The sequence below is a fragment of the Centrocercus urophasianus genome, unplaced genomic scaffold, assembly GCF_019232065.1.
Source record: "Centrocercus urophasianus isolate 14NV4802_14NV808 unplaced genomic scaffold, USGS_Curo_1.0 seq_13, whole genome shotgun sequence".
Classification (NCBI taxonomy): domain Eukaryota; kingdom Metazoa; phylum Chordata; class Aves; order Galliformes; family Phasianidae; genus Centrocercus; species Centrocercus urophasianus.
In genome coordinates this window covers 31,612,285-31,627,032 of record NW_024884475.1, presented here as the reverse complement: position 1 = coordinate 31,627,032, position 14,748 = coordinate 31,612,285, and the positions used below count along the sequence as shown (strand labels likewise).

The following is a 14,748-nucleotide window of genomic DNA, read 5'->3' as shown; positions in this document are numbered from 1 at the left end:
AATAAGAAATAGTGCTTGTCAATTGCAATCTTTGATACCTTCTTAAAGATCAGATAGCAAAGCATAATTCAGTAGCATCAGATTGTATTGCTTCCTTTTTTATTTTTTCTTGCTAGTTCAGTGAAGTTTCAAAATTGCTTGCAGTGATAGAGGAAAAATAGAAATAACTGGGTTTGGTCTGTGACAGCAATCTTCCTATCTCTCTTTGCATGAAAAACTGCTAAATGGAGGAGTGACACAAACTGAATGCTGTCTGCAGTTTGAAAGCCGGATTACCTGTTTCACATCTCTGTCTTTGAGCCTTCGTTACCAGTTTTCATCAGGTGATGCCCATAAATAGTGAACAGGGTTATGCAGCTGAGGGTTGGTTGGAGTAGTTTTATGAGTTTTGACTACATTAGCTGGACAGTTTCCCAAGATTTTCTTAAGGAAAAAATGAAAGAGAACTCTGGTTCATAAAAGGATGAGAGATGAAAACACCTGTCAATCAAAGAAGCTGCTTCAGTGGTTTCAATGAAATAGTTTGTTTTTTATTGTTTGTTTGTTTGTTTGTTTTGGAAGAAAAACCATGAGTTTGGTGGAGACATGAGGGAATCATTTAGCAAGCCTTTATAAGCTATTATTCATTACTTTATTTTCCATTTAAAATTATCCTGTAAACTAAACATAGGCGTTCAGTATAAACACAATTGATAAAAGAAGTAATATAAAGAAATGCCAGCTTACCGAACTTGGATTTCTGAAGCTAGGCTGATGTGCATTGGAAATAAATATCTCGGATTATTTTTAGTACCTTAAAGGTACTAAATGCTATTGGGAAAATAGAACAGACCTGCTCTAGCTGCACCTGCATCTATTCTGAGTTTTTTTTTTTTTCAATTGGTGATAATGCATTATGACAAAATCACGCGGAGGGTTAAGTCAAGTGAGTTAGTCATTCTCAGAATGGGCTGTGGATCTAACTTTTGCATTTGTAAAATATCTGTTTTAGTGTTCTAGTTTTATTACCTGTTATCCTCATATATGCCTCAAACAGTAGAACTTTTGCACAGATGCCTATCTGTATAGAATTTGACAATAGCACAGTTCAGAAAAGCGTAATGATAGATCTAGTTCATGGAGCCTGTAGTTTGGCTGTGTATAATGTGGTTCTTAAAGAGATCAGAAAAAAAGGAAAATATTTTGAGGATGATGTGAAATACTTTTTCATTCATATCCTCAAATGTTAAAAAAGTGATTTGAGTTTAAAAAGCTGCTTCTTCTAAAGAAACATTTACAGATGGAACCAGATGATGATCAACAGTAGAACTCTGAGGTGTTTGATGGACTTCTAGAAAATTACAACAGCTATAGCTTAGATTTTTCTCTGTCAAGAAATCTACTTTGTGTGAACTTTCTTTTGGAAATTTGAAAAAATCTTATTGTGCTTTTTCCTCCTCCTCCCTCCCCCCAGCGGTTGGTATAGTATCTACAGTTATGAGAAGAGAGCCAATGGATTCTCATTTTTTCCAAGTGAAAAATGAGACATTAACTGGATAGCAGAAATGAGAGGAAACCTGGAAAAAGTAACACTCAATCAAACTGTGATGTAATGGCAGACAGCAAATTATATGGGAGTTTTCCATGGGTTATGACACCATAGAAGCCTTTGCATTTTTAAGTTGAAAGTAATATGACATGAATTTAAGTATTAATTTGGAGAGTCTTGTCACAGTGGTTTTGTCACAGCCTATTAGATTCCTTGCTGAACTTCACTAATTTAGCTTATAACATGGAGTATGATCAAGAAGGTTTAAATAGACTTTGTGGGAGAAGGATGCTTTTCTTGTTCAAATCAAATGCAGAAGCATTTTCTGAAAAATAAATCTATTTTCTAAACTAGTACTTTTTTTTTGTTAAAGATACATTGACTTAATATTATATCTAACCGTAGTCCACTTATTTGCATCACGAGTGAATGCAAAAACATCCCAAATTTTGAACCACAACGATGAGAAATAGAGAAGTGAGAAGGTTCTCCATGCTTTGGTGAACAGCAGCTCCAACGTGGCTGTGGAATGAAGCAAATCATACAAGATAAGCTCAACAGTGCTACTTTTCTGTCAGTATGGCAGCTTTCTGTAATGGATGAGTGTCAGGGTAAAGATATTTTCAGCCATTGTTTGATGCCATTCTTACTTGGAGCTCATTAATGCCGTACAGTTGTCCACTGAAAAGCAAAACATGGTTATTTTTATTTTTCTGGTGTTTTATGCCAGAGTGTGTTCACTGTGGTTTTGGATCAAATGAGCAGATCTTGGTATGTGACTTTTGCTTGAATTTTATGTCAGCTTTGAATATCCAATGAAGAGAAACTGTCATGATCCTTTTTTTCTTCTTTATAAATTGATTGTCACCAATAAAAAATGCTTTACTTTTACCTCTTGACTATTTTACACAGTGGATCAAGCTGACTTAGGAGGTTTAATTTATTTCAGCTTCTTTAACCACGCTGTGTTTTCATTGCTGACTATTTGCCAAAAAATATCCCATGGAAATTCTTTTATCTGATGACTGTGAAGTGCAGTGAGTTAGCAGTTAGTTATTTCCCTTTCTCTTAAAACAATTGTGTCAGTGGTGTAACACTGGCTTGGTGGGATGTCATCAGGCTGTAGTTTATGATGTAGCATGGGAAACTCCAACATAGTCTTGTATGATAGTTTCATATTTTAATAAAAGAATGATTTGATGAGAAGCCTGCTGAACATGTAGGGCAATGCAGGCTATAGATAAAGTAAGCTTGTGGCTTAATGAAAATTCTATCAATTTGACTAACTTTGCCACCTTTTGATCAAAGATAGATTTAGAAGATTTTCTTTAATTCTTATTCAAATGCATTTGTGTATTTAATGTATATAATTTCCAGCACAAAGAAGCAGTTGAAAGGGCTCTTCAGTAACACACAAAGCTTCCTTGGTATACCTCTGAATCAGCAAACAAAACACTGTCAGTGGATGCTGTAGCCAGCTGTTATTGGCATGGGAAAATATGAATGGATGGTACTCTGATTTTATGAGGCTTTGAATACTCTATCTAGAGAGAGGAGTGAACACACTCTTTGATTTTTTCTTTTTTTCTTCTTATACTAGTTTGTCCCTTAATATCTCTTTTAATAAGAAGCAAGTCTGACTTTTTCTCCTGGCAAAGAATATAGAAGATCTGCTTTTTCACTGGATGGCTAGCACATAAATCACAAGGTTGTGGCACAGAAGTCGATCTATCAAGGTAGCTATTACTAATTATTCATCCTTAGGGAACAGTGTGGCTTAAGATTTGGACTCCAGTAACAGTACAGAGCTTTTCACCTCCTGCATTACTGGGTTTGTTGAATCAGAGTAGTGCCCAAAAGTCATTACCATCTGATGGCTGTGGGCCGGTGTGAAATGAGTTATTGGGCTTTATCCAGATTCTAGTGGAGGAATTCCTGTCCAAATCACATAACTATGGCTATAGTTGGCAAGGGCTGGAGTTCTTACTGGCAGCCAAAGCAGAGCTCTAAGACTGACTTCATGTCAGAAGGTGCACTCCCTATGTGGAGCTTATGCTCTTACATGGGTAAATGCAAAGAAGCTAAAAGAGGTGGTTTTCATTTTGTGTGTAAGGTATCACAATCTTATAGACTGCATTTAAAAAGTAAAATATGTCTCATTCTGTTAATTCACTGGGTAATGCAATCACTTTTCTATCTTTAGAAAGAAGATAGAAAAACGAACTGAAAAACAGAAACAGTTTGACACATAGAAAGGGAGAATTCAATACTTAAAAGTGAAGTGCTAGTGATTTGATTACCTTTGATTATCTTTGATTACCATGAAATCCAGGAATGATGGGAATCAAAATAGAACATTTCTAAGAAGGTTCATTTGTTAACATGAGGGTTTAGACTAGATACTTTAGTCATTCCAGTAGTCACCCAGGCTATACAGAAAAAAGCAGGCACACGTGAGCACACAACCTTCTTTTTCGTTCATAAGGATGAATCACAATACAGTTGAGTAGTTGTACAGATGGAAATCTTTCATAAACAGCAGTCCCAATAGACTAAGAACTGTAGAGGGCAACTGCCTGTTCTTGTGGTACTTTGTACATCCTGATGAAATTCTGAGGGCAAGCTGAGAAGGTCAACTGAATTTGATGAAGAAGTACAGGACTGCAGGTGACCTATTGCTTGCATTAATGGCACTTGAATATGGCCCTTGAGGAGCACTTTCAAAGCCCAAAAGATTTCTAATTGCTAGACAGAGCCAGGTCTGCATGATCAGCATGTGCTTGTTACAATCCAGCAGCAAAGGCAAGAATAACAGACCTAGTCATCTGAACTTTGACACCTGAAATAAGGAAGAACTTGCTGTCAAACAATAGAAAGCTCATATTGTGATAGGGTTCATCCTACACACTTTATATTTTAAGGGTGGGAAATTCTGATAATCTTTCTGCTCTGAAGTCAGGCAGGCATAGAATTCAAAAGACCAAGCAGAAACTCAACTTTGACCAGGAGATTTCTTTAATGTAAGGTGAAATATCTGAATTTCAGAGGCAAGAGATTTTTTTAAGCTAGGTCCCTGGAAATTAAGGCCTGGGAGGAACAAGAGAATAGAGTGAGAAGGATTTTCTTTTGAAAATAAGAGTCTAAGAATATGAGATTCTTTTATTTGTATTTGGTTGTATACATTGGGCACTGAACTGCAATGGTTTTCCACTACTTTTGACCCCGTGCATGAGTTGAAAGCAAAATCTTAGATTATCCCCTATTTCACACTCTTAGAAAATGTAGCTTTGAATGCCAGCTTGCCTAGTCCTGTGTTTTCTAGAAGGATGTTACACCTCCAAACAACCACCTGTTGCTTTAATGTTACTTTAGATTTCTGATTTTAGTTTAGCAGCTCTTCTCTTTTATTTAAAAAATATTTTAAAAGTACAGACAGGTCTAGGAATGTAAGCTATTTACAGCAAGTTCTGCAGCTCTTTTTGAGCTTATTCTTAATGAATGATGGACAGAGACTGTATTGGGGTCTTATTTATTGAAAAAGGATTTGACCTATCGTATGTATCATGAGGTAGATATTTAGCTATTCAGTCTCCTTCACATACATGAAAAAACTTTTTTTTTTAAGTAGTAGATATAAAATGCTTTCATTTTTTCACTCTTCCTTTGCTGAGGAAAGATCCCTAATGGAATTGCAGATGCTTATAGAAAAAAACACAGAAATGTTACACGGAGTATAGAATTTCACTCAGTTACCTCATGAGTTAGCAGGTCACTTTGTTGCCTCATGAGCTTGAAATTTGAAAATTCTTGACAGGAATATTAATAATATAACATTCCCCATTCACTGTAAGAATACAGGCAATCTGCTTACTGGAAGAACTTATTTAATAAACTCTGAGCCTGTGACCCAGGGACCAAATCTCTGTTGATGTTAATTTGTTGTACACATCAACTACATCAGCTACATATCAAAGCATCATAAATATGTTATGAGAAACAAAATGCTTTTTTGCATCTTTTTCCTTAAACACTTTCTGTATTTTAAGTGATAGCAATGAGCAAATGATCAGACAAGCGAACCAAACCATTACGTTCTAATTTTCTACTTTTTAATAGTTATTAAAAATATTAGTCTTCAACAGCCAGTTGCGTCATGAAGGCAATATCTTGATGCTGAGCACAAGGATTACAAGCACAGAGTTTGTTTTATAATGAGTTTTATGGTTTGGCTTTCAGAAAACATGAGCTAATCAAAACCTCCAGTTGGTTTCAGTGGGATTTGTAGGTACTGAACAAATTTGATGATCAAGCTCTTTTTCATAGATGTTATAATTTGATCTGGTGAATGGTTGTAATTCATTTGTCATCATAATATGCAAAGAGTGAAAGGGCTGTAATCTTTAAAAAAAAAATTGTTTAAATAACACTTTTCTCACACAAAAGTCTCATTTTCCTCAGTGTTTCCTCAGTTTCCTCAGCTTTTTTCCCCAATTTGCTAGGGTATTCCCCAATTTGCTCACTTGAAGATGAGAGCATATCTGCCAGCTGTTGCCAGTGTCTGTATGAGTGCAGGCAATTCCTACCATGCCTTTTGCCTGCTTTTGCTCCAGCCTTACACTATCTCAGGATATTTCAGCCTGTTATCAGCCCTTGCTTGCCATCCCACTCCCAAAGCAGCTACTTATTCCTATCCCCTCTGCCTGTTTGCCCACCCCTTCTTTCACTAGGGAGTCAAGGAGGATGGAGTTTTCTTTCAGCTCCGCAATATATCAGTCCTGGTGTTGGAAATTTGGGAAGGATTTCAATTAGAGACAATGAAGCAGTCAATCAAAACAATAATAATAATGCCAATTGTTCCTGAAGATTTAACAGTAGATTAAGAATTTCGAGCCTGATCTACTGCTCTGTTGGAGACAGCTGTTCATAAATGACCCTTTAGTTAAGATTCTTTACAGGGAAGCACCAGGAAAGTGAGAAACTGCCTACTGAAGCTTTTCATGCTGATCTCATTTTTGTCTTTGAAAATTAAAATATTCACGAGCGCTGAAAGCTGATATTTATGAGAAGAATTGGGGTAGGGGAAAGAATGAATTGCATAAGCAACTCCTAGTCCATCATCAGCATCTCCAGCTGTACTGCAACAGCCTCATGGAGATTCAGTGTTCTGATTTTTTAGAAGTAATCATCTCCATGTATTTCTGTTCATTTTAGGGTGCGTTCTTGCATTTCACATTGTTTCCAATATTTTATATGGAAAAATGAGGAAAGTTTTTATAAGTAGCCTTTAAACCATTCAGTGACAGGAAGTTCTGTTGAACTTGAGAGAGCATCACTTTTTTAGATCCTTTCCGAATTATACACATGTTCAGTTCTGCCTTCAGAGCTGTAAATCCCAATCTGTGTTACAGAGTTCAATGGATGAAGATATGTGCCAATTACAAAGAGAAACAAAGAGCAAAGGTGCAATCAAGGATCTGAGCTATGCAATGCAATAGAAGGAAAACTGCACTGCACAGTATGTAAAATCCCAGCTCTTATTTGGAACACTGGCAGCAGCTGAACTTGAACATCAGCACCTTTAATTTAAGGACACGGAGGCTCAGTGAGCCTCAAACGCCACAGCAACTAGGGACTTCTAAAGAAAATTCTTCTGTAGTAAATCACTGTTCAAATAACTCAAATTTTGATGTGAAGGAATACTTTAAAGCCTCCATTTCATGTCTTGCAATCCTGCCTAAATATTTTCTCCTCTTCCTTGATTTCTTGCTAGTTTTCTGGACAAGATGCCCTTGCTAAGCTCCAGCAAGTTGAGTGTGGAGAGCAGAAAAGAAGATGGTGAAGGCACAGCACCTGCCCCTCCACAGAAGAAGCTGTCATGTCAGTGCCATCACCATTGTCCTGAGGACTCAGTCAACAGCACCTGCAGGTTCGTGGAGCATCTATCTGGTGGTAAAACATGAGAAAACCTGTTTGTGATGTCTCTGCAGTCTCAAGTTGGGTGTTCTTGTTTGAGCAGTAATTGGTAAAGGAGTTGTTTAGAAATTAGCTGGTTTTTTTTATACAGATGTCAGCTACACATCTATATTTTCTTTTCATAGTATTTACATCTTTCAAGCTTTAGATAAATACTTGTGTTAATTCTTTTTATATATGATATATTCTGAATGTAGTAGTTTGTTTTTAAAGGGTGCATGCGATTGATGAGAGGAGACTTATTGGAAATATTTTGAAGTGTCTATAAATGCTCATAAATTTATAATCAATCTTCATAAATTTCATTTATCATAAAAAACCTACTCTTTTGTATGTGTTTTTACGGAAGTGTTTTGTAGGTTGATAAGACAATTTGTTTCATGGTAGAAGTCTTTTCTTCTCTTGAGATGAAGTGTTAAATACTTTTTTAATGTTAACTGTACTCCCACAGTCTTTCTGCAGGCACTGGTTAGAGTACTTATTAATAGAGTAAACTTATTTGGGTTGGATTCTGCTTTTCCCAGAGGTCCTAACTCCCTAAGATGGACATATGCTGTGCCTTGGAGGCTCGGCATTGACACTGTCTGATACAGCAGAGTGGACCAGTGGCACCTGCAGTGGAAGCACACTGCTCTTCCCCCACTGACTTTTCACTCCTGCAGCAAACACATGAACTATTGCTGCTGAATTAGGGTGCTGATCTGACACCCCTCTTGGCTTGAGATGAATGCACAGTTTGTCTTTGCAGTCATGGAGGGGTGAACTCTTCATCTGCTTCACATAAATATCAACTTCTTTATTCTGCTTCCTTAAAACCAAGTAAAATACTGGAGATACTGCCTGCACTGGTTTAGTGGAGTTGTGCAACTGCAGGAAGCATCAAAGCAGGACACAAATATGAGCTCGCCTGGATGAGCCAGTGGTGTATGCAGTTATTTTTCAGGTGAAACCGTCTAACATTGTGTCAGTGCTGACTAGATCTTCCAGGCAGCATGTTAGGAAGATAGACAAGGAAAAACCCAATGTTGTTGAAGACAAATTGCTATTTCTTGGGATTTATGAGTGTTGTTCTGTAGCTTGACTTGGTTCAGCTCAGCCTGCAGTTTCACACAGAGGTGTATGGCAGTTGTTGATGACAGCTGTAAATACTACTTCCCCCTTTCAACCTTCTTTCTTCAAACCCATATATAGCTAGAAGTCAGACCTAACTGCTCTCAAATGGCAGTCCATTTAAAAAAAGCTATAAAAATTCCCTCTGAGATCAGTTTGCAGATCTCCTGCAGTATGAATCAGTTTTCCTGTTCCTGCCCAGCAAGAGCCACTGCTTTCACATATGCTGCCTTGCCTGCATCAACAGGAAAGATGCAGAAGACTTGAATCCATTAATTATGAAGCATAAGAGGACTCATGTTAAGGAATTGATTCATTGAAAGATTTATACACTACTTTGGGTGCACTGTTGCATGTTTTATCCACTCTTTCCCATCCTGTGCTGTTACCTGAGCACTATCCAACTTGCCCAATGAACAACAATATAATTGCTGAAGAGTTTAGACAAATTTAAAATTAAAAATTTAGATTATTTGAAATTAAATACCTTACCTTTGTGGTTTACCAGCAATAATCCTTTTCAGGATAGTGATCGTGGCCGTAGCTCCCCTTACCTTGATATGAGAGCTGCAGTGAGGTCAAAGTCAAAGGACAACAAAGCATACAACATGCCTTGTCTTCTCTGCACCTGCTTAACTGTGTCAGTCTTTTGCTTCTTAAATTCCTTATGCTTAGCTGGAATTAAGGATGAAAAGTGAAAAGGGACCTTACAGTGACAAGGAAGTTCTAAGCCTAACATTCCAGTATCTGGCTTTCAAAAGATTTGGCCAAGCCCAGTCAGGTGAGCAGGGATTATGAGTTTCCCCATGCTGTGAGCAGGGATTTTGAGTTTCCCCATGCTTTGAGAGATTTCTACTAGTCAGCCTGTAACTTTCATGCTTCGTGCTATCCTGAATGACTATTGGCACAGTTTGAAAGTGCTCAGGAATTTTCATTTAACTTCACTCTAAAGAAAATTACACCATATTGAAATTCAAATATTATTTATTGTGCTGCGTTTGTCTGAAGAAGAAATAAACTGTTCAGATTAAAAGTTATTGCATTAATTATCCTCTTCCCTCAGATATAGTCACTAAAAGCTTTCAATATTTGATAAGAATTGAACTCTGCTGGCAGCTCTGTCAGTCTGTTAAGATTTGAGCTGTACTGGAGTCTGCAGGGCTCTGAGCTACATTGATTCAGAGCATCGTGCACTGTTCCCACTGAGGCTTCCACAAGAGCAGAGGAGCTTTTTGTGTGCCCAGGAGCAAGGAGTGCTCCCATAGTTCAATGGAGAAGCAATTCCAGCTGTGGCTAAATTAGAAGCCCTGGAATAAAAGAGGCAGTTCCACCACAGTCTCTAATAGAAATCTCTTATAAATAGCAGTCTGCCATCCCTGCTGAAGTTTTTGGTCTGCTACCACAAATATTTATGTATCAGGACACACATACTGAGCAGATAAGTAGTACCCTGAATGTTTATGAAAAAATGAGGACATCTGGTGGCCATTTAAAGTTCTTTCTGTAATTGTATTTTTTTTTTCAATTTGAAATAAATATTCTTAAGCCACATCTGTGTCAAATCTTTGATCAGCCTTCTGTGTTTCTATACAGAACTACCCTTTCTCTGTATTTTTTCAACTTATGTGCAATAGTTCTTTAGGAAACTATCAATGATACCACAGCTGCAAATGCATGTTATTTTATCATAAACAAATCAGTAGCTCTAGCTTGAAGAGCATTCTTTAAAATGGATCAATCCATGAGCACATAAGTTTTGAAAGATTCATTAGAGGGACATTTCATCAAGAGTCAGTGATGGGGAGCAATGAAAGGACAGTGCTACGTGTAGTAGACCAAGTGAGGAGCAGAGGGTGATACAGGCGCTAGCTGTTGCCTTACCCACTAACACCCTGTTCCCCTCACAGTACCTAAACACACCTGGCAGATCTAGATCTATTGATAGCTGTGCCAAGGGGCCTGCTAGTTCTAGGCTGGAGCAGCAGCAGGAGAGGGAACTAGAGATAGGCACTCGCTCACCATAGATTGGAAGGGATGTAGTGCTTAAACCTGAGGTCAAGCAGAGCTCCTGGGCAGAACGTGTGGTTGGGTGGTGTGAGGATACCACTCGGGGTAATTAAAACTCATTAGTGCACTTGAGGCCCTAATGATTAAGGTCTTTGTAAAAGTTTCATGGTTCTTTGCTTGTAAAGGGTGTGCTAGCCTGTGGTGTGTTGGAACTTCATTCTTTTGAACATCTGTGCAGTTCATAAAAGGCTTTCAATAAAGAAGCTCAGTGCTGCTTTGAAACAACCAGGACCTCCTTTTACTGTTTCATTTTATGTTTTGTACGGGCAAAATGAGTGTGTGGGCAGTTGTGTCTAGTCAAAATTAGTTGCATATTTTTAAAAGTACTGTTAGATTTAATTGGCTATCAGTGTAATGGGATTGCAATAAAGGCAGAGCTGATTAGGTTCCTGGTTGTTTTCTCTTTACATTCATAAATAAATGCTGACAGTTTTAGGGATCAGGGTGATAGAATTTAATTTCTTATGGTTTCTGCCCAACTGTGTCTTAAGGTAACATTGGTTATCTAATGCAATAAAATAATTAAGTTGCTTTCTCAGCATTACCAGAGGTGATAATTCACCTGACCTGATTTTCTTTTCATTTTCATGTTCTCTGGATAATGGGATTGAATTTTCTATGTAATTTGATATGTAGAGGATTTAACAGTGGGCCAAAGCACTGAGTTCAAGCATACTTTCTTTTAGTCACTTTCAATTTTTAGTGTAAAATTGAACACTTCCTAATGAGGGAGCTATGATGAGATGTTGCATGGTAGCTTATCTTTATTTTTTAATGTGAGCCTTTATATGGGGCTGCACGGGAGGCAAATAAATCTGTTTTGATCAGTAAAATCAAAAGCGAACAACCCTTGCAAGCTCCACTCTTTTCTTCTTTTCCCTTTCAGCCTTTTGTCCCATACATGGCTTAGCAGATGACTTCTCCCTGAGTGCTCAAACCAAGGTCCAGATCTCCATCCCACCCTTTTGAACCATGCTTCAGAAATGTCCTTTCTTAGTTTTGCTTAGAGGCTGCATGTAGCATATATTTTAATATATACCTTATGCTAAACAGTAATGCGGGTCCAATTTCTCTGTACAGAGACCTGTTGCATTACTTTCAGATAGCTTTTTTTAGCATGTGGGAATACTTTGGTGTTATTGTGTTGAAGTACTTAAGATTTCCCTTGCATATTGAATTTACTTAAACCAAGAAAACATTCAAAAATAGCAAGTATCCATGTTGAAGCTGCCCTACCACTAAAAAGGAGAGTACATCATACAGATTCAACTGTACTGTAGTCTTAAAGCCAGGTAAAAGAAATTATTTGGCAGTGTTTAAATTTTTTTACACAAAAGAAAGAAAAGGAAAAAATAAAGGGAAAGGGAATAGAGAACAGTCTATAGCTTTATGTTGATAGTTTCCTTCTTCACAGTTCTCACATTTACTGAAATGGATTTTGTACGTAAGTGAACGGTACTGGAGAGAGCTGGTGAATGTGCAGAGAGGTACCCATGCTTGGTGTGACTGTCATACCCAAGGTTATGCTACTAGATCTGTAAGCTTATCAAATCTCATATAATTATCACATAGCCTGGATAGTCTGGCATTGTGTCTTGAATTCTGCATTGTGACCCACGTATCAGGGAAAACTGTGGTTGATTTGTGATGAGAGCAATGTGCGACACATCTAATAGGCTGAGTCATGTCTGGGAAGATCATATGGAGATAATATTGACAGATAGACCTATATGGGAAATAGGATATATGGGAAGATATTCTGCTAAGATATGTTGGGTATCTTCCCCTCCATGCTCTGTGTGTAATGTAGTAGAGTTGTCACTGAACACCCTGATGACCTTACTCTGATCTTACTCTCTTCATCATCGTATTGGTTTCAGCATGATGCCAAACGGTACGACATACAGTAGAACGTGGTTGGACAAGCATCACTATCTCAAATACTAGTCGGGCCTGGAACTTTGTCCTCCTGTGGGCCATCTCCTATGCTTTGTCACGTCTGTGTGTCTCTGATTGCCTTTGGGGTAGCTGTGCAAATGTGAAGGTGCATCTGGCTCAACAATTTTGTAATGCTCTCCTTCCCACATGGTTTCACGTTACTTCCCTGATGCACAGCCACTGTTATTTCTTCTGGAACATTAGCCTGTACTGAGCACATTTACAGGGGGGCTCTTTGTTTTAGGGATGATATCCAAAGACACTGTTTTGCTGAATTTAGCCTTCAGCATCCTCCTTAAGTGAATGATATGACAAAATAGGTGAAATAGATGCAAACAGAGTCAGCGAGCCAATTTTTGAATTAGATCATTTCATCCAATCTTTATAGAAGTATACAGGCTTTCAATTTCTGGAGATTGTAAATTCTAACACTTTTTAATCATTTTTAAAAAACAATACAGAAGTTTGCCATGTTCCCGAGGATGAAAATGAAAAGATTGTGTAGTTCTTTCTGATATCAGAACTAGGAGTATAATGGGGATGAGGGGAAAAAAAATATAACACCCATATGGATTCAATTGCAAACGGAATTAAATGTAAGGACTCTTTTCACCAAGTTATTTAACCCATCTGCTTGTCATAGGCACCAAATCACATGAAGGAACGATGTTGCTTTTGCAAGTTATATATTGCCATGCCTGACTGCATATAGAAACCAGGACAGGAAATCTTCAGCAGGCAAGTTTTGGTAGCTAAGGTATTGAATCTTCTGTGTGCGATGGCTGTCGGCCAGTAAGGACATCTGTGTGAGCAGCTGCAGAACTGTTGGCCTCCATTCCTCTCTTCTGACATTTAGTAAAGCTCTTGCTTAAGATCACCTTTTTTGCTCAGGTAATCTGTAATTGTAGCAGCACCTTCTATATCAGTGCCTGCCAGTGTTTCTGTTACAAACTCCCTCTGTTTCCCTGGCATTTGTCTTGGCTGTGAAAGTTCACTCTTGGCAAATGTGTGACATACCAAATCTGTGCTTATTAGCAATCACATTCAACTTGCATTCAATTACTCTCCTGCATCTTACCTTAAGAAGCTGATGCTTTAGTGAAGGAGGTTAGTGGATGTGTATGGGGTTGTATCATTGGGATGAATTCCTTCTTTACACAACAGTCTCAGATTCTCAGAGTCAAATTATGCAGAATTCTAATTGTGCATTTTAAAAAACAAATTGGTTGGAAGCAGAGAATGTGTTTTTAATATTGCTTTGGATATGTCAGCAGTGTGCGTATGTTTCTATTTTGTGCAGTCACCAAACTGAACATCAAATTAGAGATGATACACAGCTAAATTGTTCCTAATTGTTAGAATAAGAAAAGTTTGAGGCAGGTAAGTCAATAAACCAGCAGGGGTATGTTGTGCCTTTTCCTTGCAATGTGCAGTTCATCTGACAGCCTGTGAACCAGGACAAGAACTCAGGGCAGGAGGTTGGGAATGAAAGACTTCGTTCTTTTCAGAAGAGTCACCTCTATCTATCTCTTTCCCAAATCTGCAATAAAACAAAGAATTCTTATATTGTATGAACACTTTTTATTTTTTCTTAGTGTTAGAATCAACTGGAACCAATATTTATTTTGATTGGCATTACTATTTTTAGTTTTCTCATATGTTTCCCTCATTACTCTATTGTTGCCTGTAAAGAACAGGATTTACCCTTATTGTTGGAGCTTTATAACTTTTATGTTTTGCTCTATTTAGTGTAATATTGTTTGTCTTTTTAAATCTGAAGTAAAATGACACAGTGGAAGGAACGGATGCCATTCAGAGGGACTTCAAGATGCTAGAAAGGTGGGCCCGGGTGAAACTGATGAGGTTCAACACAGCGAAGTGCAGAGTTTGGCACTTGGGCCGGAGGAATTCCAGGCATCTGTACAGACTGGAAGGAGCGATCCTTGAGAGCAGCCCTGTGGAGGAGGATCTAGAGGGTCTTAATAGATGAAAAATTTAACATGAGCCAGCAGTGTGACCTTGCGGCTCAGAAGGCAAATGTTATCCTGAGCTCCATCAAAAGAGGGGTGGCCAGCAGGGACAGGGAGGTGATTGTCCCCCTCTACTCTGTTCTTGTGAGGCCCCATCTGGAA

General features: G+C 38.1%; 1 protein-coding gene across 2 annotated transcripts in view; it reads left to right on the top strand.

The window, feature by feature from the left end:
* The window catches only part of BMPR1B (bone morphogenetic protein receptor type 1B), a 232,785-nt gene that overhangs the window by 196,386 nt on the left and 21,651 nt on the right, over window positions 1–14,748 (top strand). For both annotated transcript variants that reach the window (XM_042812107.1, XM_042812106.1), the window contains one exon: window positions 7,299–7,454. In XM_042812107.1, coding sequence (XP_042668041.1) covers window positions 7,312–7,454 — 143 coding nt within the window. In that variant the 5' untranslated portion in view covers window positions 7,299–7,311. The remainder of the gene's footprint in view (window positions 1–7,298; window positions 7,455–14,748) is intronic.